The sequence below is a fragment of the Lepidothrix coronata genome, unplaced genomic scaffold (assembly GCF_001604755.1).
Source record: "Lepidothrix coronata isolate B3197 unplaced genomic scaffold, Lepidothrix_coronata-1.0 Scaffold24, whole genome shotgun sequence".
Lineage (NCBI taxonomy): Eukaryota > Metazoa > Chordata > Aves > Passeriformes > Pipridae > Lepidothrix > Lepidothrix coronata.
The window spans coordinates 757,942-781,074 of NW_016690204.1; the positions used below are offsets into that span (position 1 = coordinate 757,942).

At 55.0% G+C, this 23,133-nt stretch overlaps 1 protein-coding gene across 5 annotated transcripts in view; it reads right to left on the minus strand.

Moving 5' to 3' along the window:
* The window catches only part of LOC108494326 (ankyrin repeat and fibronectin type-III domain-containing protein 1-like), a 195,118-nt gene that overhangs the window by 24,359 nt on the left and 147,626 nt on the right, over nt 1-23,133 (minus strand). For 2 of the 5 annotated variants that reach the window (XM_017808688.1, XM_017808692.1), the window contains one exon: nt 16,689-16,817. The exons of 1 other annotated variant lie outside the window; for it this stretch is intronic. In XM_017808688.1, coding sequence (XP_017664177.1) covers nt 16,689-16,817 — 129 coding nt within the window. Of the gene's footprint in view, nt 1-16,688; nt 16,818-22,226; nt 22,425-23,133 lie in introns of those variants that run through there. 2 more of the 5 variants (XM_017808691.1, XM_017808693.1) reach the window with 2 other exon arrangements.

Genomic DNA, 23,133 nt, shown 5'->3' on the forward strand with positions numbered 1-23,133 from the left:
CTCCTGTCCCCTGACAACCTGCATCCTGAAAACCCCTGCACCCTGCAAATCTCCTCACTGCAGGGTTTGTGACCTTGTGCTTGCCTGGCCCCCGAAAAAAGGGAGCTCAGCACCACCACCTGCTGCTCCTCACTGGGTCAGGAGCTGCCTCCAGACCGGAGCTGCTTACAGGGAACAGGCAGCAGAAATGGGCAGGACCTAAAGGTCAGTGCCCAAGCTGCCCTTCACGGGACCTACATTGGTGTCACCTTCTGCTGACCGTGTCCAACACCAGAATTAGTGTTCAGGCCCACCACCCAAAATGTGCCCGATGCTTCCGGCACAGGCGACCAGCTGGACCTTTGCAGGTAGGGACAGATGGACAGACAGGTTTCCAAAGCACAGAGGGACCAGAGAGCACCTGCTCTGCTCCACTCCCTTCCTTCCAGGATCTCACAAGCTCAGATGCTGGAGCAGGTCAGCAGAGCTCTGAAGACACCTCTGACCTGCTGGCACCATCCCAGCTAAATCAGACTTCCGTGTGTGAAAGGGGATGAGCAGTGGGGACTCGCTGCCCCTCTGTCAGGAAGAAATCCTATCCCAGCCTGGCCTGCCAGGAACGAGCAGTGTTCTGTGCCACAGCTGCATGTGTGCAAACCCTGCTCCAGGGATCAAATGCACAAGCTGAGTCATACGACGCCTGGGCTCAAAGATCACTAGAGGCAAAAGGAGGGAGAAAAAATATCCCTCTGGGTTCACAGGGGCCCAGTTTGGATCCAAGCAGAGCAGAAGGTGGATGCTCAGCGTGGGGATGCCCAGGGCCCAGCTGCCATGGTGGGAGGAGTGAGAAGGGACGTAAGGTCACATCGTCCAAGCCTGGTCCTGTCCCCTTCCTGGGGCCTGGACACACACTTTTGGTAAGGGAGCAGAGCAATTCCATGGGAGCAAGTCCATGGGGCCAGAGGCTGTCCCAATAAGATACATGACCCTGGGGGCTGGGATGGCACTGCCCCAGCTCTTCTGGGGGCTGCTGCCATGTACCTGCACTCCAGTGGAATGTCTGGGACCTCCCGGGGCCAGGAAGAAGCACTCACCTGTCTTCCCTCAAGATGGCTTGAGCTTGTGCAAGAGGGATATTGTGTGTTTGATGATGGCCCCACCTCAGGGTACCATCCCACACTGCCACCTCCTCACCCCCACTGACACCCACCAGGACTGCCTCCTCTGCATCCATCTCCCTATCCTGGGATGGTGGGAGTCCACACCCAGGTCCTCCACTCTGGTTCAAAGGTTGGCTCAGCTCCTTGTTCTGCTGGAAACAGGGCTGCTGAGAGCCGTATCGCTGCTGCCTGGCTCTGGGGCTGCAGCTCGCCCTGGCATGGAGGCACAGCTACACGTGGTGAGGGCTGAGACCTGCAGACTCATCACAGCAGTGGGAGGCAATGGATTTGCACCCAGACCTGCAGAGACAACCAAATCCTTTAACCTCCTGCGCCACCTGGTGCCACCAGGAAGAATGTGCCAGTGGGATCCCGGCTCTTATCAGAAATCACCTCTTCTCCAAAACCATCAAACAGCAGAAAAATGGCCCAAGAAGGACTTCTGGAGGTCTCCTGAGCTCACTCCCCCATGCCTATGGCTGGGCTCCATCCTCAGCCACCTACATCCCACCTGCTCTTCTCAGTCCTCCAGGAGACTTCCCCATTCCATCACCGGGATGTTCCTTCTGGTGGAAACCCACCTTCAGTCCATCATCCCACCCAAGCCACGCAGCTAGACGAGCCCAAGCCTTGCGATGGAAACCAGGCTGAAGACTTCCAGAGCTGCACCCAAAGGAGTTACCAAAGGCAGCCCACAGACATTGATCTCAGCAGGAAGGAGGAGACAACGGCCAAGACACAATGGAAAAGCAGAAAAACGCACACACCCAGCTCCAGAGCTGCTGCCCAGCTGGTAAATGTTACTGGAGTCAGAAACCCCCTTTCCCACTGGAAAGCAACAGCAGAAGCCATCCAGCAGTGCTGGGCATGCTGGCCACTACCCACACACTGTCCCTGGCACTGCCACCAAGAGCAGCCACCCCCCAGTGGGGATCTCCTCGGACCACTGCTGGCATGTCCCAGCCTGGCAAAGCCCTTGTTTGGCACAGCTTCATGCAAGGATTTGCTCCTGCCTTGCTCAGGACCAGCTCCCTGTCCAGCACCCACTGGGGTCTTCTCTGACCCACCCATCCCACCATGGTACCCTGCTGCTGGTCTCGTGCCAGCACCACCCAACTCCTGCAGAACACCAGAGGAGCTGGGGCACTGCCACCCAACTGCAACAGCACTCACACGTACCAGAGCTGACCTTCCCTCCATGCATCTCCATGGAGTCAGCATCCAAAGCCTGCAGTCCAAGGGAAGGACATTTTGCTAGAAAACACCCCACAGGTGCTAAAGTGTTCTTTTAACAGCGCTAGCTGGGGAAACGGCACCACCAGCCAGGCCTCTTTCCAGCTGGGGTTTGCCTGCTCCTTCATCAGACGGGAGCTTTCCCAGACCATGGCACAAAAGCAGAAAGCTTTGAGATACCACCATGTGGAAAAGCCCCAGCTGAGGATAACAGAGCTTGTGGAGGAACTGCCAGAGCCCTCAGAACAGCAAATAGAAGAGATTTCCACCCTGATATGAAAGAGCAGCTTTGAAAACCACAGGGATGACCAGGTCAAACTTCTGACCATCGGGACATGCCCTTCATGGACTTGATGATCTTAAAAGTCTTTTCCAACCATAACGATCATATGACTGTGTCTATCCACGCATGGGTGTGATGTGCTGCTGAGCACACCCATGGGACAGGGAGGCCTGCAAATATCCTTTCCCAGGTCTCACAGGATATGGGAGCACTGGGAAATGATCTCAGCATTCTCCTCACCTAGAGACCTGCCCAAGCTGACCTGAGCTCTGCTCCTCGCTCTGCCACTGAGGGGAGAGGCAGGGGATGCCCACAGCCAGTACCTCAGTTTCCACATGGGCAGTGGAGCCAAAGACGATGTTGCTTTTGGTAAAGCGCTTTGAGATTTGTCATTGAGGAGCAGTTTGGGCTCCTTCAGCCACCACCCCTGACCTGGACTCATGTGGGCAAGGGGGTGTCCCTAGAGAAGGGGACAGGACGTGCTCTGTGCAGCTGGTGAGCAGTGGGAGCAGTGGCCAGAGTCTCTTTGTGGGTGGGGACATCAGCAGCTGGCCCCCAAGAGCTCCTCCAGGCATGCCCAACCACGCTTTCCAGTGGGTAACCTGTTTGACCAAATCCGTGTGGATTTCCAGCAGGAATGCATCATCCCTGCCAAATTTAAAGTCTCTTTTTCAAAGAGGAGACACCAGAAGTCCTCAAACAAAGAGAGAGGAGGAAGAAACAAAAAGAAATTGGCAAAGCTACCATTTTTCCTCAACTTTCTGCTGAAACTTGGGAAAAATAGAGGAAAAAAAAGGAGAGAGAAAGTTCAGCCTGAGGCAGAGAAGCACGGAACAATCCAGCCCGAACAGTTAAAGCCTGGCAAAGGTAAAAGCAAAGAAACTTCCACTGGGAAGTGTTATACGGCCTTACCAAGGCTGTCTGCTGGCTCCATCCATGGTGCCCTCCTCCTCCCTCCATGCAGCACCCAGGGATGACTTCCCTGCAGCAAGGGAAGGTGCAAGAAGAGCAAGGGTGGAGGTGGCCCTGGAGATGGGAGGCAGCAGTGGGGAGTGAGAGGAGACCACTCTGACCCCAGCACCTCAGAGATCTCCTAAAGCACCTGGAAGATCCCTGCTCACACAGTTACACTGAGCAGGAACTTCGAGCCACACACAACCAGCCTGGGCTCCTCCATCAGCAAGAGGCTGGGAAACATCTTACAGAGCTGGTGGCCCTACCACTTGGTGGGTGCTGCTGTCTCCCTCCTCCCCCTCATCATGCCCTGAACAGCAAGACAAAGGGTGGAAACACCCTCACGCTCCTCAGACACCCTGCTCTTACCAGCATGTTCCTCCCCTGCTTCTCCTGCCTGCTGCAAGACACTTTCCTCCAGACCAAGATGCCCATGGACCCAGAAAACCCCTTTATGTGCCCACTGCTTCCTGTCACTTGCTGGCCTAGGATGCCACAGCTCATCCCTGTGTTAACACGGGTGGCTCAGGCTGCAATCACAGCTTCCCATTTACCGAGCCAACAAGCCTCCAGCCCTGAGGGCCTCTCTTCCTCCATTATCCCAGTTTTTCCAGTGACAGACCAAACAACCTGGTGTGGATGCATGCAAAGCTAGCAAGTGTGAACTACAGGAAAAGTGTGGGAGCAGGACAAGGCAGAGGGATTTAACTCTCTCCCAGACCACCTGGGTGACTCTGAGCAGGTCACTAAAGATCTGGTGCTGCAATGCCCACCATGCCCCTGAGACCAGGGAGAGCAGCAGTTACGGCAGCACGGTCCCAGTGCTGACAGGGACAGCTCTGTCCATCTGCTGGGGGTTCCACCTGGGGTGAAGAGTGGCTGCTCAGGCAGCAGACACCCTGAGTTATAGAATCATAAAGTATCCAGAGTTGGAAGGGACCCACAAAAATCACAAGTCCAACTCTTGGCCCTGCATCAGGGCACCAGACACCCCAACAATCCCACCATGGCCCTGAGACTGTTGTCCAAACACTCCTTGAGCTCTGGCAGCCTTGGGGCTGTGACCACTGCCCTGGGGAGCCTGTACCAGTGCCCTATGCAGTCCCCCTCTAAAGAAAGAACCTTCTCCTAAAATCCAGCCTAACCCTCCCCTGACACAGCTCCAGCTGTTCCCTCGGGTCCCATTGCTGGTCACAGAGAGCAGAGATCAGCACCTGCCTCTCTGCTTCAGAAGGATGAGGTGAGCATGTCAGTGCATGAGGAAGGCAGCCTTGGGTGTCTGTGCAATGCAGCATCCTGATCCTGACCTGCATCATCAGGAAAGGAGGCAGCCAAAGAAACTTCCCAAGTTCATGTGAAGTTCATCCCAGTGGAGCTCTGCTCCATAAGCAAAACTTTCCTGCCTGCCATGACCAGGGCAGAGCAGGGCCAGGACTGCACTTGGGAGGATGAGATCTCTTGGCAGCATCCATCTTCCCCTTGCAAAGCAATCAGGGAAGTGCTCTGCCAGGATATTCAGCTCCTTGCTGAAGGAGCTCCAAGGGCACGCTCACAGCTGAGCTTCCCTCAGACCCCACTGGGACAGCAACAGGACACTGGGAGCACACAGGGAAAGCAGGAACACTGACTAAATGTCACGGCAGCTTATCTGTGTCCAGAAGCAGGCTTCTTGCTGCCCAGGATTTATCCTGGTGCGTTGCAGTGCACAGGATGCCCCAGCTCTCATGCCCTCACGCACCCGCCTGGCTGTGGCACGTCAGGACTCGGCTCCAGAGCCCGGCTTGGAGCAGGAAGGATGGAAGAAGAGGTGGAGCACAGGCAGGGACAAGGTGCAGGTTGGACCTCAGATGAGCTGCACCGGCTAACCCAGTCCTTCACCCAGCTGCAGCTCCTGACAGGTCGGGAGACAGGGCGGTCCCTCCCGGCACCACAGCCCAGCCCAGCCTCGGGGGGGTCTCTGCCCTCCCGGCTGGGCCCTGGCACGAGGCAGCAGGGACTGACCCCCCGTGAGTCTCTGGTGAGTCTCTCCTTCAAGGCTTGTGTGCTTTGACACAGGCCAGTCTTGCAGGGGCTGATGGATCCAGCACACAGCACCCTCCCACTTCAAGGCCCAGTGCACAGGGACATTTAAACCCAGAAGAAATTGGTTTAAGGTTGTACCTGCCTGGATCTCCCCAGACTAGAAGGAGTTGTCTGCCCACCTCTGCTCCTGCCACTGCCTCTGTCCACAATAACTGCTTCCACCTCCCCAGTGAAGATGCTGAGGAACAAGAACATCACTTGGAGATGAAAACAAAGACACCTTTTTAGTACCTTCTCCCTGGGCAGAAGTTCCATCTTGCAGGACACCGCTCACAGCACAGAAACCTTAACTTTGGTACTCTTGGCTGAAGTGCCAACACAAGCTGCCGGCTCCAGATTGTGATCCCAGATGTACAAAGTCTACCAGCAAAGCTTGACCTGCCAGCCCTGAGCTCAGACCAAGCCCACATCTCATTCCTCAGTCTGGGGAACAAGTTGGCCAGCAGAAGATCCCATTTGTCAAGTGTCCTGGAGCAACAGTAGCTCCTGAACCAGTGGATCTCACAGAATCATATAATCCTGGAATGGAATGGGTTGGATTGGAAGGTACCTGAAAGATCATCTTTTTCCAACACCCTTGTGATGGTTTCACTCTGGGCCTTCCTGGAGACCAGCTTGGAACCAGGAAGGAACTAGGAAAGTGATCACGGAAGTATTCCATGCTATTCCTCTACGTAACTTGAGGTATAAATAAGGCCAGCAGGAGGGACCTCGCTCTCTTCCTTTCCGGCGAGGTTCGAGAACGGTGGGTCCCTGTCTCGGTCTGGCTTATCTGGAGCTGAGGCCTACAGTGACTGCTGTTATCTGCCACGCGTGAGGGGAGAGCGCTGGGCCATGTCCAGCCATCCTGCCTGCTCAAAGGGAAGTGGTGAGATTTTGCTAATTTACCTTCAGTTGGCTGGTTGACTTGTTTGGTCTTTGTCCCTTTTTGTCCTTTTCCCTTCTCCCTCCCCTTCTTCCCTTTTTGGAGAGCTGTTTGGGATTTCTGGAGTTGTGGTGTATAGTATTCTCATTGTATATATCTGTCTCATATGTAGAATATATATATTTTTTTGCTATAGCTTTGGCTGCTTAAGTCGTTTTTTTTTTCTCTTCCCTCTCTGGGAAGCAGGTCCTTGTTGTCAAGTTTCGGGGACTTGGCGGGAAGCCAGCTCGAAACTTGCACACCCCTCCATGGGCAGGAATGCCAAAGTGCCTGAAAAAAGAGGTTATCATTGCCATGCTCCTTTTAAAGACTGAGAATCTGAGGGACGAGAAGGGCCAACTCTTGCCCTCAGTTGCTCAGTGGGCAGGGGAAGCAGGTACCCCATGCCCAGGCCATCACTTCATTCCTGCCCCCAGCCCAGGCCAATCTTCTCTGCAAGGGGTGAAGCTCCAAAGCTCTGAAAATTCAGTTTGGGTTCTGGTCACTTCAGTGCTTAAATGTGGAGCCTGGGGGTGGAGAGGAGAAGCAAGACTAGGGGAAGGGGTGAGTAACCACAGTGCCAAGTCATCTGGAAAACCCTGCCTTCTCAGAGGCTGCAACAACAATGAGGTTTGAAACCTGCAGCGTTTGTGCAGAAACCATCAACTCAACAAGCCAGAGTCCCACAAAAGGTGACAATGGCTCCTCTGGGGGCAGTGGGCCAGACTCCATGCTGATAACACCAAGAAGAGATGTTTCTTGGAACTCTGCTCATCTCAGCACCTGCTCTGTTGACCTTGCTTAACAAATGCTGCTACATAATGTCAGATGTTCATTTTCCACAGCTCCAAAACAACAGCTTTTTACAGCAAATCAAGAACACAACACAAGAAAGACATAGGCTTGTTAGAAAGATTCCAGAGGAGGACATGAAGATGCTCCAAGGGCTGAAGCCTCTCTGGTATAGAGACAGACTGAGAGAAGGCTCTAGGGAGACCTCAGAGCCCTTTCCAGTGCCTAAAGAGGGCCTACAGGAAAGCTGCACAGGGACTTTTTTGCAAAGGCATGAAGGACAAGGAGGAATGTTTTTAGGCTGAAGGAGGACAGATTTAGGTTGGGTATTAGGAAGAAATCCTTCCCTGTGGGGGTGGTGAGGCCCTGGCACAGGTTGCCCAGAGAAGCTGTGGCTGCCCCATCCCTGGAAGTGTCCAAGGCCAGGCTGGACGGGGCTTGGAGCAACCTGGGCTAGTGGAAGGTGTCCCTGCCCATGGCAGGGGATTGAAAAGAGATGATATTGAAAGCCCCTTTCAATGCAAACCATTTCATGATTCTATGATCTGAAGCCTGAAGAGAGCTTGGACCTCTCCAGTCAGGGCAGGGATGGGCAAAAGGAAACCCATTCCATGATTGTGTGAAACCATTAGTAAGGAGCCTGCTCTGGCTTCAGGTAGGAGATGTGCCTCTCAGTTACTACCTGATAAGCCCTGACAGGCCCTGTTGGGACACTTCTTGGATAGGAAGAAGACTTTGAACAGACCTGTAGGGAGCTCAGGTGAACCTCTGCACCACAGGCAGAGTGAACACCATAAGCAGTTTCTCATGGTGATGCTGCCAAGTGTCCACTTTGGACAAAGCAAGGCATGAAACTTTGCCTTTTCCTGGCCTGAAACTGGAAAGTCTCTCAGATCTGCACTATCTGGCACTGCCTACATGGAAAAATCTCCTTCATGTTGCCCAACAGTTCCTTGTGGCAGAAGATCATCCCTGTCTGACTTTCTCTCTTTTCAGTGAGCTAAAGGTAACAAAGCAAAGTGGGACAGGGAGAGGAATGTCCCCGAGGAAGGAGCTGCTGGGGTAAATGGATGAACAGTTCAGTGTTGGGAACAAAGGGAGGAAATGTGAAAGTGAGGAGTGGAAGGGAACATAATTTCCTCTCTGACCTCCACCAGGCACTTGGGCTCACAAGCTTCCCTGAAAAGCAAGTCAGCCCACAGAGGAAAGGTGGGTACGAGGGATGGGGAAGAGCTAGTGAGCAGGAAGACTCCAGCAGAAGTGGAACAAGGTCGCAGCACATCCAAGGACCTGGTCCTCAGTGTCCCGAGTGTCCCGGGCTGACTCCTGCCTCCCGTTTGGCCTCCCCGCTGAGCGCTGCCTGGCCTGCCAGCGGCCAAGCCAGGAGGTCCAGTGTTGACCTGGCACTGAGAGATACTCTCCAGGAAGATAAACAGGAGGTTCCTGAAGCTCTGGCAGGCAGAATTGTCTCTGCCAGGGGAAACTATCTAAGAGCAGAGGAAACCTGCCCAACAGCGACTGCCACTAGTAAAGGGACAAGGAAGGATTAAAAGTACTGGAATACCTTGGAAGCGCCAGCTGTCAGGACTATCTGGATGTGTCCATGCTTCTGTGTCTCCTGCCCAGTGTCCCCAGCAGCATCAGCAGCGGGACCAGTGATCCCTTCTGCTCCCAGGGATGGAGGGAAGTGCAGCCTGGCATCCCAAGGCTGGAGTGGGCTGCTGGCCTTGCTGGAGCTGCTCCAGACATGACTCCTCCACACTGCCCTTCCCCAGGTGCAAACCAGCTCATGGAGAGGCCAGGTTCAAAGCTGGAGATCTGAAGACCTGACCACTAATAGGAAATCAGGACTATTATTGATATTCCCACTAAAATAAATACACTGAGGTATTTTTGTGTGCCGGATAAGGGGTCTGGGAGAGCTAAGACCCTCCAAATCCAGTGCACTGACACCATGTGGTGATAGAACAAGGGGAAATGGCTTCCCACTGACAGGGTTAGATGGGATATTGAGAAGAAATTCTTCCCTGTGAGAGTAGTGAGGCCCTGGCACAGGTTGCCCAGAGAAGCTGTGGCTGCCCCATCCCTGGAAATGTCCAAGGCCAGGCTGGATGGGCCTTGGAGCACCTGGGCTAGTGGAAGGTGTCCCTGCCCATGACAGGGGGTGGCACTGGATGAGCTCTAAGGTCCCCTTCAACACAAACCATTCTGTGATTTGGTGGGAATACCAGCTGGTGTGGAGGTCCATCTGGGAGGGCTTGACTCACACTAAGATTCAGATACCCATGAGATTTCCCTTTCATACAAAGGATCTCCCTTTCATACCAAGGATTGCAACACCTCTTCAGTTCCCTCCTGCAGTATAACCATGAGACTTGGGCTGCCTGCTGTAGAAATTCACTGGCCCCTTCCGGGCATGGAGGAGAACCAGTGGACATCCTGCAGGATGAAGAGCATCCTCCACACTCTTTCAGCAGGGACCAAGGCATCCACCCTGCTTTGCTGATCCCAGCCATGGGAAATGGCAGAGGGACGATGACAATAAAACAAAACAATCAGGCAACTGGGCTACTGGAGAGAAATTAAAGTGTGCTGAGGGTAATGGACTGAGAAATAATCTGATCGGGGCTGGGAGGTATCAGCTACCAGCAAAGGGTATATTTTATATTTGTCTTTTAAATAAATGTTATTTGCTGCCTGTGCTCTCAGTGAGGAAGGGATCTGACTGAGGGGTCTGGTCCCAGACAGGGAGAACCTGGACATCAGCCTTCTCCGAACATTTTCCTTCTGTCTCTTTCCCAGAGGGCTCAATTTTTCCCACTGAAGTGACATGAGAAACAAATGCAGACAAGAGACCTGGACCTGCTGGAGCCAGAGCCTGCAGCAGCACACAGTCCAGCCCTCAGTCTGCTCCCAACCTCTTCAGGCTCATCAGAATCACAAGCTGAGCTGCCTCTCCTGAGACGAGGAGGAAAGCTGGGCAGACAGAGGCTTGTGGCATCAGGAGGCACAAGATCTCCTTCCCCATCTGCACCCATTGGTCAGGGTGAAGCAGAGCTGCATGGGCCATGGCTCCTCTGCCACTGCAAAGGCTAAAGACTGGGCTAAGGACTGGCTGCAGCACCACATCAGTCCCACCAGGACCAGCAGTTGCCCTCAAGCCTCTGTCTGTCTGCAGGTGACTCAGGAAATGAGGATAAAAAGTGATCATGCACAAGTAGATGATCCCTTTGCAATACTTTCCTGAAGGTTAACCCGACTGTCTGGGAGGTATTTGGAGGGCTCACTCATCCCCATCCCCTTCAGCATGTCCATCACAGTCACTAGTGAATCACTGTCCCACCAGCTCTGGGAGGGTGAATTCCTGCTCTCCCTGCACATCCAGAGGCACTGGCCATGGCCATTCCCAGGCTGCTGGGGATACGGCCAAGCTCTGAACCACATCACCCCATGTGCAGTTAAACACCGAAAGCTCAGGGGCTCCCTAACTGGTGTCCACCGGAGAGGTGTACAGGGAGAGGGAGGGATGGCAGCCCCAGGACAGGCAGCCAAGCCCCCATCCTGCTCTGGACCAGGGGGTGTCCGCAGACAGAGCCCTCCTTGTTCGCTGGGGCTGCAGCTCCTCTTGCCCACATTTATCGCCTGTGAATGAACTTTCCAGCATTCTGCTCAGGCTGCCCGGAGCCCCTGGGCGAGGGGCCCTGCTGTGGGCTGGCTCCCCGGGAGCCTGGGCACCCCAGCAGCCCCCAGTGCGGTGTGGAAGTCCAGCTCTCACCCGGTTAATTCAATAAGTCACAGATACCATGACTTCATAAGGCACAGAGGCTCCACAGCTATTAGGGGAATTGGCAGCGGGGGGGAGGAGCAGCTGAAATGGAGAAGGGATGGAGACGGGGAGGGTGGAGAGGGGGAAGCTAAGACAAGCAGCAGAACAAAACATCCCATAAATCATGAGGAGCTGCTGAAATACCAGAACAAATGACCCCATAGCTTGGCCATTGTTCCCGAGCGAGGGCTTAAAGCGCTCCCAGTCGAGACAAAGCGCCTCGCGTTTCGTTTCAACACCGCGCCAGCCCAGCCGGGACCTGTGCTCAGCACAGCCAGGCTGGGGGAGGCTCTGCTCCACCCCAGCTCTGTGGCGGGACCTCCAGGATGAAGGTGAAGCTCTCAGCAAGGCTGGCTGCCCCACAGCAGCCGCTGCCAACATGGTGCCCACAGCTCAGCCTGCCCAGAGCATTTCCTTGCTCCCAGATGTCCCCACACCTCCCTATCTCTGCCACTCTCCTCTTCCACTGAAAGGCTCAGGGCCTCATCTTCCTTCTCGTTTTCCCCTGCTCAGGCTAACAGCTTCCTGGTCTGGGAAGAGAAAGGGCTCCAGGACATCTTCTCTGGAGTAAGACAGCTCGAGTAGGGCTGTGAAACCTGGAGGAGCTCTGAGCCCACCGTCTCTATGGTGCTGCTCCTCTTTGCCTCCCAAAAGTTGATGACAATTCACTTTGTGCAGGCTGCCCCTGACAAAGGGACAATTGTCATGCAGAGAGTCCTGGGGACAGTCCCAGATGGCCTTGGAGTGCTGCAGGACCTGAGCTGTGCAGTAGCAGCTCTCCCAGACACTGGATCAGTCAGAAGGATCCAGCACCTCCCATAGGCCCTGCAGTCCCACCAGGACCATGGCACTTGGGTCCAGAAGGCGAGAGGGGGCAGGGCATCCATGCTGCTCGCCCACATCTGCCACTGCAGCAGTGGCAGGAGACTGAGCAGTGCCAGGCACCTCCAGAGCATGGATTCCATGCCCAGCAATCCAGGGAGAACTTCCACACCATGCAGAACCACTTAAAGGGGAAATATTATACTATGAAATTTTTAACAAATTTCATGAAAACAGTTTCCTTATAAAACTTTTGCCTTGCAACCAAACCCAAAGCACCGGCCAGAGGACAGCAGCACCTGCGTGTGACACCTCTACCAACCAGATAGTGCCAACGCGGTTCCTGCATCTGGTGGCTTCTGCCCACTTGGCACCTTCCAGCTGGGCCTCTGTGCTCTGCACTGGGGGCAGATCCCTGCGCATCCCAGTTTTCGGCAGTGGGGAAGCGAGGAGCTGGGATCCAGCACCGTGCCAGGGCTCAGGCAAGAACACAAGCTGCAGGCAGGGCTGAGCCCAAGGCGGCCGCCTGTCGCCAACCACCAGACACGCGGCTGCCAGTGCGGCCTCGGCGCTTGTGGTGGGCAGCCAAGGAGCAGAACCGAGATAACGGGATGGGGGAGAGAGGAATGTGCCGCATTTTTCCTGAGCCACCAAGGGAATTGGCTATTCTGACCGTGGATTGCAGGGAGGCTGTCTGACAGGAACAACTCCAGGAGCCGAAATAGGAAAAACAGCCAGTAAGCAAAGGAAAAGAAAACAGAGAGAAATCAGGCTGAACAAGAGTTGAGTATGAGGAAAGGAGTGTGGGTGGAAGGTGAGCAGAGGAATAAATGGAAGAAGGAAAACTAGGGCTAGAGGTGGGGAAGGAAAAGGATGCCAGGAGAACAAACCTGCCAGTGCCGAGACTCCTGATGAGCACCGGAGCTGGAAGGATGTGAGAGGGAACAGAGGCTCTCAGCTCTGCACACACAGGAGCAAATTAGGGATCACAGTCCTTTTATTGGATTAAGCCTCGCTTAAGAGGGAAGATAAATGTGGAGCATATCTCAGGTGACAGGCACAAGAGGAGAGGAGGCCTCAGTTCACTCTAAGTGGGGAGAACGGGGATTGCTGGAGTTTTGCCTATAGGGTAGTGCGAGGTCTCCACAGGAGTCACCAGCTTTCACCTTCTTCACCCCAACAGCAGAAGGTGATGGGCTTCAACTCAAGAGTAGTCTTGTGCTGTTTAGGCTGGGGAGCTAGATTAGGATTCCAGACTAGCAGAAAGCAGAGCTTTAATCAACCAGACCCCCAAACCCTCCCTTATCTCAGTTAGCAGATTTTGCCTCATTTGCAGCACACCCTGCGAGCCCTGGCACAGACCATCCAGCAAAGACAAGGAGAAGGGAATCAGCAAACCTGGACAAAACCAGACGTGCAGCCCCCAGGTTTCTCCCCCAAGACTGGGAAAGATCCCTGCAATGCTTCTCTCCAGGCACCTCCCAGCAGCAGGACAGCGGCTCACGGGAGCAATGGGCTGAGGTGATCGGGCACATTCACAGCCTGAACACTGGGGACTTTGTGGGGCTGGCTTTAAAAAAAACACCCTAAAAAAGCCTAATAATGAAGTATTTATTTCAGTAAACAACATATGAATGAAAGAAGTGTTTTCTCAATACTTCACTTTTTCCTCTGCCTTCTCTCCCTTCCCCCCAGCAATTTTGTTTTTAATAAGTGGAACTAACGAGGCTTCGCTTGCTGCCGGCCGAGCTGGGGAGCAGGACCGTGCTCCGCTCGCCTGGTGCAGCACATGAACACGTGCCATGGGAATAAAGCCTGCCTTGTGCCCGGGGGGATCACGACCCGTCAGCGTGGCCCAACCAGGGAGATGTGCTTTGATGGACACACGGAATGTGAGAACTGCCATGGGAGCAGCCCTGAGCTTTTGGGTAGGCAGCACAGGACATCCAGCACCTCCTTTATTGTGGCATCAAATAAACTGCATCCCCTGGCCCAGGGACTCTGGCCCAAGGTGTCCCCAGGGACTGGGAAAAGGGCCAAGGGGAGCTGAAGGCATCTCTGTCCCATCCTACCTGGCTGTGCTCAGGCAGCCACTGTGACACTGAACAGCTCCTTCTCTGCTACCTTGGCTCCATCCAGCTCTACCTGAGCACCTGAATAACTGGGACACTGGAAAACTGGCTCAGTTTGCCCTGTCTGGGGATGCTTTGGAAGGAATTTCAAGCAGGAAACACTAATTGCCGCCCCAGACTGACACAAAGCAAAGGGAACTGAAGATGTTTGGCTTCTCTACCTCCTCCTTGGCAATAGGTAACAGCAGGTTGAGGAGCCCTCCCTTGCCTTCAGGTCTTGTGGTTATGATAGGCAGGATGCTCAGGAGCTGCTGATTTGGGAAAAAATGGTCCATCGCTTTTCCATGGCCCTCCAGCCCATGTGGGGTGAGCTGAACCCATCACACACAGTGTGGGTGTTCACCTCTGCACAGAGGTAAGGGAAAGGATGCAGTGGTGGCCCTGGGTTATAAATACAGACAAATTTGATGCAAGTACTTGCTCTGGAAGACAAATGAGTCACCTGTAGATTGGCCAGGGGGTGAGCCATGTTTTCCATCCGCCACAGCCCAGGATGGTTTGGAGAGACTATCTGAGGATGCTGATCCCACTGTGATGGGCACAGATCCCTGGTGACATACAGGGAACACGGAGAAAAGCTGTTCACACCAGGGAAAAGGCCAGGGGATCCCTTTGGAGGTCTTGGCTGCAGAGGAGGCTGAAAAAAGCCTCTGAATTGCCTTGCCAAGGAAACGTGCGCACATGTGGGCCAGGTACAGGCACAGCTGGAGGTGCAGGATGCCCTGCGGAGCAGCAGCACTCCAGGATCCCTGTGCAGGTGCCACAGTTACTCTTAGGGAACAAAATTCCTGCACTGTAACAACTCAGCTAAGACTGCTCCTGGGTGTCTGCTTAACCACGGCAAAGAGGAAAGGAGGAGGAAGAAGCACGCTGAGATGGTTGGGAGCAGGCGGTGGGCAGGGTCCCCTCCTTGTCATGGTGCCCCCTCCTCTGTGCCCTGCTGGCACCTGAACCCCAGCACCCCGACCCACCTGAGCCTGGCTGCCAGGTTGGATGTCTGATCCAGCTCAAGGTGTCTCCAGCCACAGATAAAACCCGCAGCTGCAGCCTGGGTATCATCCCTGGCCGGGCCACCTGTGCCTGTGTCCCTGCAGGAACAGGGACATTGGGTCCATCTCTCAGGCCTTGCAGCCTCCAGCTCCAGAGATGGCACATGGAAAACCAAAAGCAAAGGCCATCCCTCTTCACCCAGAGCTCATTTCCAAGCTGGTTTACAAAATGCCTCTAAAAGAGCATCATCTCCCGCTGCTGCGAGTCGCTGCTGCACAAGGTGCTTTGCCAAACACAAGACAGATGGCTTCCCCCAGGAAAATGCTATGGAGCGAGGGAAAATGTACCACAAATATCCCCTGACAGGGCTAAACTGGGATCCGAGGGCTTCAAAGAGACATTTAAAGGGAGGAAGGAGATTTGCTGACTTCTCATGCTTGTTTGTTATGAATAAAGACAAACTTTGATTGTTTTTAATGAGCTCTTTGCTTGTTTTCCTATTTGCTACACTACAAATTCACATATTTGTCTATTTGGGAGATGGAGAGTAATTGCAGACCAGGTTTCCTGATGACACCGTCTTAGCAAAGGGAAGAAAGTTGTGCAAGTGAAGGAAGAAGCAGTCTGTCCCCAGATATCCTGAATTCTTTGTCTGGCTCATTAATACCTAGTGAGCTTTGATGCCCAACGAACCTCACAGATAAAGGAAGCCTTTGAGGAGGGTTCCACAACCTCACACTGAAGTGTTAGAACACACAACAGATGCCAGAAAGATCTCCAAAAAAAGCAGGGAAAATGAAAACCAAACTTGACATTCTTGCAATTTCTAAGCATTTCTTTTTTTATTCCTTTTTCCTTCTTTTTTTTTTTTTTTTAAGTTTTACCCTCCTTTATCCATCTAAGGAAGCAGAAAGCAATGCAATTCCCAGCTCTTTTAAATCTCCTTAGCAGGTCACCTCTAACACTGGGAAGGGTGACTGTGATCTGCTTCCAAGACTATTGCATCAGAGCTCAGAAACCCAGGATAGGGAAAGGAAGGTTTGGGAAGGGAAGGTTTGAGAAGGTTTGGGAAGGTTTGGGAAGAGAAGGTTTGAGAAGGTTTGGGAAGGTTTGGGAAGGGAAGGTTTGAGAAGGTATGGGAAGGTTTGAGAAGGGAAGGAAGGGAAGGCAAGGCAAGCAGCAGTGGTGATGTTTGCCAGAGGTTATGTGTTCATGTGCCCCAGCACACACACAGTTCCAACACCCACGTGAGCCCTGAAAGACTCTCATGGCTCAGTTTGTGGGGTCTCCTTCAACCTCCCAAGGAAAGAGCCCCTGGGGCTCCTCACTGCTCCCTGCACTGGGGCAAGGGGGATGCTCTGGGGGGATACCCTGGGGCAGCCTCTGCAGCAGGTGGAGGGGTTCGAAGGGGTGTTGTCCCATGGGACATGGCTTCCACAGGGACAGAGAGATGCAGCAGGGGGGAAAGGGGACAGGAGGGGGACTGGAGAGGCAGGAGTTCCTTCCCCCAGCCCTGTCCTGCAGCTCTTACCATTCAATGCTCAGAGACCTGGGCCGGAATGCAGACAGCTCGGCCGAGGCATACTCAGCTTTCCTTCTCTTCTCCTGCTTCTGCTTCACCGACAAGCGGTGGGCAAACCTAGCGAGGCTGCTCTCCGACCTGGGGAGGGGAGAGGAGAGGCGTTAATGGCACTGAAGTGCCCAGCTCCCAGTGGCACATCTGTGGAGATGCTCAGCACTGAAAGGAGGGGGCTCCCAGAGGGTCAGTGGCACAGGGAAGCAGAAGAGCAGCAGGTTTAGCATTCTTTGAGCAGGACAGGACCAGCACAGACCCATGTTTGCCAACTGAAGGTGCAGCCTGGCAGGTTGAGAGCACCAGGTCCTGCTCCCTCTGCAGCAAAATCACCTCCCCAGGCTTTGCATTCCTGCTCAGACTCCAACTGATGATGGGCAATGCTGGAGAAACAGCCAGCGATATGTTGGTGGAGAGAATCAAAACTGACCCCTGCCTTGGCCACACACTCCTTCAGAGAAACCCTGGAGCCCCTGTGGCCTCCCAGCTGGGGCTCCCAGACACTGGGACAGCTTCCCTGAGGAGGACTGACACAAAAACCAGCTCACACTGGAGAGGTGTCAGAGGAGAAAACAGAAATGTGTGGGAGCAAATGGGTTCAACTGGAGGACCTATCTGTGCTAATAAAGCCCCTTCCCACCAGATGGGATGTCCCACACATACCTGGGACCTGGGAAAAGAGCATCTGCAGGCTCTGGGAACATGCTGCACACCCCTCTCCACTCCAGCCCTCTCCAGAGGAGAGCTGATGTTCCAAGGCACATCTGCACTGTCTCCAAGCCCAGTGGCAGAGAACTGGCACTGAGGTTTGCTCAGGAGCCACCTGCCTTGCAGAAACCTCCTTTCCTCTCCCTCTCCCTCTCCTTCTCTTCTCTCTCTCCTTCTTCCTTTCCTCTCCCTAAACCAAACCAAATACCTCCAAAAAAAGAAAGAAAAAGCAAAGGTATTTCTCAGAACTGAGAGCTCCCTGCCTTTCCTCACAATAATTAAGCCAGCCCCAGCCAGCTAACAGTTTTTTCCCTGATACATTTTAAACACAGACATCTTCAATTCATTAACTCTGGTTATTGATTTATTTTTCAGCTTATGAATTGCTGTTGCTGGGGATAGGGTGGAGACAGCTTTCTGGAGAGGGCTCTTGTCTCTGCAGTCACTGCCGGCAAAGAGCCGCTCAGACCTTCCAGGGTCATTCTTTACATTCTTGAGAAGAAATCCTACTTTGATGTAAAGGATGAGGTTTGCCTTAAAAGAAACCCAGCAAGAAACCCAAACCCCAGCTTTCCTCCGCTCGCACCCGGAGGAAGAGGCGATGAAGAGGAGCGATGTGGGAGCCCAAGGAGCAGAGCCCAGCACCAACACTGTGCCCAGCACCTCTCTCTCCCTTGATGTGGTATCAGAGCTCAGCTGCCATGGATAACAACCCCGTTTGTGGAAGGGTGAGGGGCGGGCATGGAGCCAATGCTCTGCAGCACTGGCATGGTGTGGACCCCAGGGTGAGCAGGACTGACCCCCAGGAATGGGGCTGGGTGCTGGGAACAGGTGCTGCTGGGTTCCTATAGCACCTCCTTGGTGCCATTTGACTGTTCCTGCTCGCTTTTCACCCACCCAGGAGAGGCTCCTGCCACCCTGCAGCTCCAGCTGAAGGGATGCTGGGGGTGTTGACTTCATGAGATCTGGGGACTGCCTGGAGAACGCTGCCCTCTTTGTTGCACTTGCCCCATCCTCACCACACTCCCTGCACCATTACAGCCACCCCTCCCAAATTGGTCCCCAGCAGGAATGAGGTGCTGGGAAATCCCAACCCCCCTGCCTGGATTCAAGAAGGCAGGAACCCCCATGACAAACAAGTGCCTCTGTGGTACCAGTATGTGCCTCTTGCAATGACCACCACTGGGACAATGACACACTCAGGAGGTTTACCTGGATCTATCCACCTGCCCGAGCAGGGAGGGAGCAGCCACTGCATCCTTCAAGTTGGACAGAGCCAACAGCATCTGCCAAGAAGAGCTGGTGGGGGAAAAGAGGGCAACAGGACTGAGGATGAAGGAGAGTTAGTCCTTGGGTCAGGTGTGCTGGTGGGGCTGGAGAAGCCACCTGGGAGCTCAGGAACATGTGGCCTTGCTGTGACTCCCTAATCATGGCATCAAAGGGAAGGCACAGGGAGAAAGGCGATGGATGCCCAGGGCATGTGCTGCCTAGATCTGCCTGACACAGGACAGGCAAGCCAGGCCACATACAAGCCAGAAGTTGACCAAGAATCTTGGGGTGCTGCTTTCACCCCCCAGAGCAACCTTCCAGCCTGCCAGCCAGCCACCACCTCCAGCTGCTCATAGCCCCGTGAGAGGAGACAGCCGTGAGGGGTCTGATAGGCCAGCACCTCCCCCTTGAGAGCTGTCAGCAACTCATCCAGCCATGAACCAGCCTCCTCTCACCTCTGCCAGCCCCAAAAGCTCCAGCAGAAGCATCACTAATTAGAAGCCAGGAGCACATTACAGATCATCTGGCTATTTATACAGAGCTGCTTTACATAAACTGTGCTGCAGAAGGGGGAATGAATCATACCTGCTCTGCCGTGACTGCAGCCTGCTCTGCCCCTCTCCCCTCACCCCACCGAGGCCCTGTTTGTGGTCAGCTCCCCTGAGCTCCTCTGCTGGGGCTACTCTCATTCCCTAGGATCAAGGTGCTCCCAGGGTCAGGATGCTCCCAGGGTGGGGATGCTCCCACAGCTCTGGGCATTGTGCCCAGGTCTGGGCTCTGTGGTGTTGAGCCTCTAACATGGGGGATGCTGCCAGGACCACCCTTCTGCTTCCCAAGTGCTTTCCAAACACTAATAGATGCCCCTATCCCTTGAGAAAGGTCAGCATTAGGGATTTTAAAGGAAACTGAGGCATGAAGATGCTGTGCAGGTGAGACAGGTTCCCTGTGGTTGGCAGCATCCATCCCTTTGTGTGCTTCACTGAAGACTTCTCTGCCTTCCCCCACCAGTACCACACACTCAGCACCACAAGTGCTGCTCTGGGCAACAGGAAGCCCCAGGGAGCCACTGTCACCTTGAGTCAGCTTCATGGCAGCTGTGGGATGGGGACAAGGCCAGCACTGCCCCCCCAGCCCTGCCACTGCGCGGCACTGCTCCAGGTCCAGCCGGGCAGGATCCGGACTCACCTGCCCAGCCCTCCAGCAGAAGCAGCATCTCTGCAGCAGCTCAGTATTGGCATGGTCAGGGCTTGGTAGACCTAGCTGGCACCTGACAAGGCTCTGTGGCAGTGCCTGCACCCCAAGGAGACTTGCCAAGGCTCCGTGGCGATCCCTGCACACCGAGGGGACACGCGGGAAAAGCCATCAATTGGAACACCAACCACAGTGCTGGGGAGAATTGTCTCCTGACAACCAGAGAAGGTTGTTCAGCAACTGTGCTGTATCATAAATCACACCTCTATGACTTGCCATCTGTCAGCCAGATTACACATGTTCAGAGTCCCATGTCAGTGTTTAAGTCAGAACACAGCATCTTTCTCCCAGAAATAATTATTGGTGCTGAAGGCTCTTGCAGAAATACCCATCATCAGCCCTTCCATCCAAAGGACAGAACAGAGCTGGCATTCCCAGAAGGCAGGACCACTGCTGCGGCACAGGGATGCACAGCCTCCATGTGACATGTCCCCCATAAACCCCCTGCTTTAGGCAAACGGGGTCGGACATAGCGAACCCCCCACCCTGGCACCAGGCATGGCACCCAGCACCCCGCACAGAGCAGGCAGGGGCAGCCAGAAACGGAGGCTGCTGCTGAAGGGAGATGGGGACAGTGCTGTCCCCAGCCTGGTGTGCACTGAGGGCCCTGGAGTGTCCAACTAGGATGAGCAAAAGGTGTCCAGAGCAGCACTCAGACCCCAGCCTGGCCAAGGGGGCAGAGATGGGCCCAGTGCAGGGCACAGCTCCCACAGCCCTGATGTGCTGTGTGTGCCACCAGCCTGTGCCCATTTCTTCATCCTACACGTCTTCTGGGAATCCAACCCCACCATGGGCAGCTGCCGAAGCCCCTGGTCTGCTAAGGCAGTGGGGACACAGGCAGAGCACGGACACGGTGGGCTGGCAGCCTGTCCCCATCCTGTCTATGGCTCAGGCAGCTCGCTGAGCCAGCTCAGGACACAGCATCCCAGCACAGAAATCCCTCAGCTGCCCTCTGGGATGAGGACAAGGGGCTGAAGTGCCGCCCTCCGCCCCCTCACCGGCCAGGCAGGCGGATAAGCAGTGACATTTCCCAAAGCTCAGCACAGAAATACACAGGGACTGGATTCATCCCCCTGGCTTCACCCTCCGGGCACAGGCGTGAATCCGGCCGGGGGCTCGCAATGCCTCACCACCACTTCCCCCATGCCACAAATGGGAAGTGATGACAAGCAAAATCCTGGTCCCCTCAGCTCTGCATCCCTCCCTCCCCTGCGGTGCCCCTGGAGGAACACCGTGGGCTGATCTGCTAAGAAGCCTTTCAGCAGTTCGCAGCCGGCGCGGTGAGCGTGTGCCCGCGGACGCCCGGGGTGCCAGCGTGTCACCTCACCCAGTGCTGGCACAGCACGACTCGGCCGTGCCATGGCCAGAGCTGCAGGGAGACCGTGGTCCCGGCAGGCACAGCTGCACCAACCTGTGGGTGAGGGATGACCGAGGTCACCAGAGTGCCAGTCCAGGCACCAGCCCCGGCAACACCTCTGCTCCACCAACACACTCAGTCAAAGCCCTGCCCACCTCACGGGCACCAGCCAGCCATCCCTCAGTGATGGAGATAGCACATCCAGGCAGGAATAGCTCCCACTTGTTGCACGCCTTAGCCTCAGACTTGGGAGTCAGCACGCGCCTGTACATGGCTCTGAACTAACCCAGCTCCAGGCAGGCAGCTCCCAGCCTCTTCCATCAGCACAGACAACAGTCCTGGGATGAGCCATGGGGTGGCTGTGGGCAGCCCAGGTACTTGGCAGCAAGCAAACAGGCAGCGTTTCAGCTGGTCCTCCCTCCTTTGGGAGCAGCCACTGCACAAACAGCTTAGAGCTGAGCTTATCCCCACGGGCATCCCGGCTGCAGCCAGCCTTGAGAAGGTGGCTGTGCCTGGGGTGGGCAGGGCTGGAAGCACATAGCCCTGCGCTCCCCGCAGCCACGGGGTTTGGATCCTGGCAGTCTTATTTGCACACGTACAGTTGAAATAAAATAGAGGGAAAACGAAGCTGGAAAGGTACTTCCCGAGCAGGCAGCAGTCTTTCAGGAGAGGGGGGTTTTGGAAAGGGGAGACTCGTGGCCATGGACATGCAGTCACAGCCCCCGGTCACAGCACCCGGTCACAGCCCCCGGTCACAGCCCCTGCTCACTGGCAGCACGCTTCCCACTGCCCACGGCTCCGTCATGAGTGTGCCGCCAAGGCAGCAGCCGGGACAGGACCCCCAGGAGCCGTGCACAGCGGTGCCGTGCAGGGAGAGATGCCTGGGAGCAGCGCGAGCGATGCTCACTCACCTGTACAGCCTCTGCTCCCTTCCCTCCCGGCTCTGCCGATCACCCACTGCCAGAGCAGCAGCTCATCCAAGAGTGGCTCTTCGTGACAGTCCCTGTCCCCTATAGGCACACTCCCATCCCGGCCGGGGTCCCCTGCTCCCACCCGTCGCCCGACGTCCTCAGCCGCCGCCTCCGCTTCCCTCACCCATCACCTCAGGTTTCTCGTTTGCTCTGTGCTTGGCTCTTTTTTTTCTCTTTTTTTTTTTTTCCTCCCAATCTTGTTTCTATAGAAACAAGATTAGCAGAGGGGGAAATAAAACAGCCCCATGTGACTCAGATTCCGACACTGAAGAATCTCCTGGTTGCGCTCGCCGTGGCTTTACATAACCACGAGGCTGTGCGGGCTCAGCCAGGGGGACCGGGCTCGAACAGGGCACCTGGCTCAGTCAGGGGGGACAGGGATCAATCAGGGAGGGCCAGGCTCACATGAGAGGGGGATCAGGCTCAGGTGAGAGGGATCAGGCTCAGATGAGGTGTACCAGGCTCAACTGTGGAAGGACCACCAGACAGAAGGCAGCGATGCCTCACCTCCGCTGGCACTGGGCTTGCTGTGACACTCCTGATGCTACAACATGGCACCAAACCCCACTGCCATCCCCAGAGGACACTGTGAGACCCTGTCACCCTGCACGGCCCTGCTTCGCTACCTGTTGCCATTGAGAAAGGGAGAAAGCTGAGGTAGGGATCCTGAAAACTGCCCTGAGTGCCACCAAAACCTCTGGGGTCCCCAGGTGAGCTTTGGAGGAGGAAGCCCCAAGACCCCTCATGCTGCCAGGCCGTCCTGCCCCTGCCCTCACCACTCAGGAAAGTGGTTTTGGCCACTGATCTCAAATCTTCTGGATTCATTGGTGAGCTGCAGACAGCCATG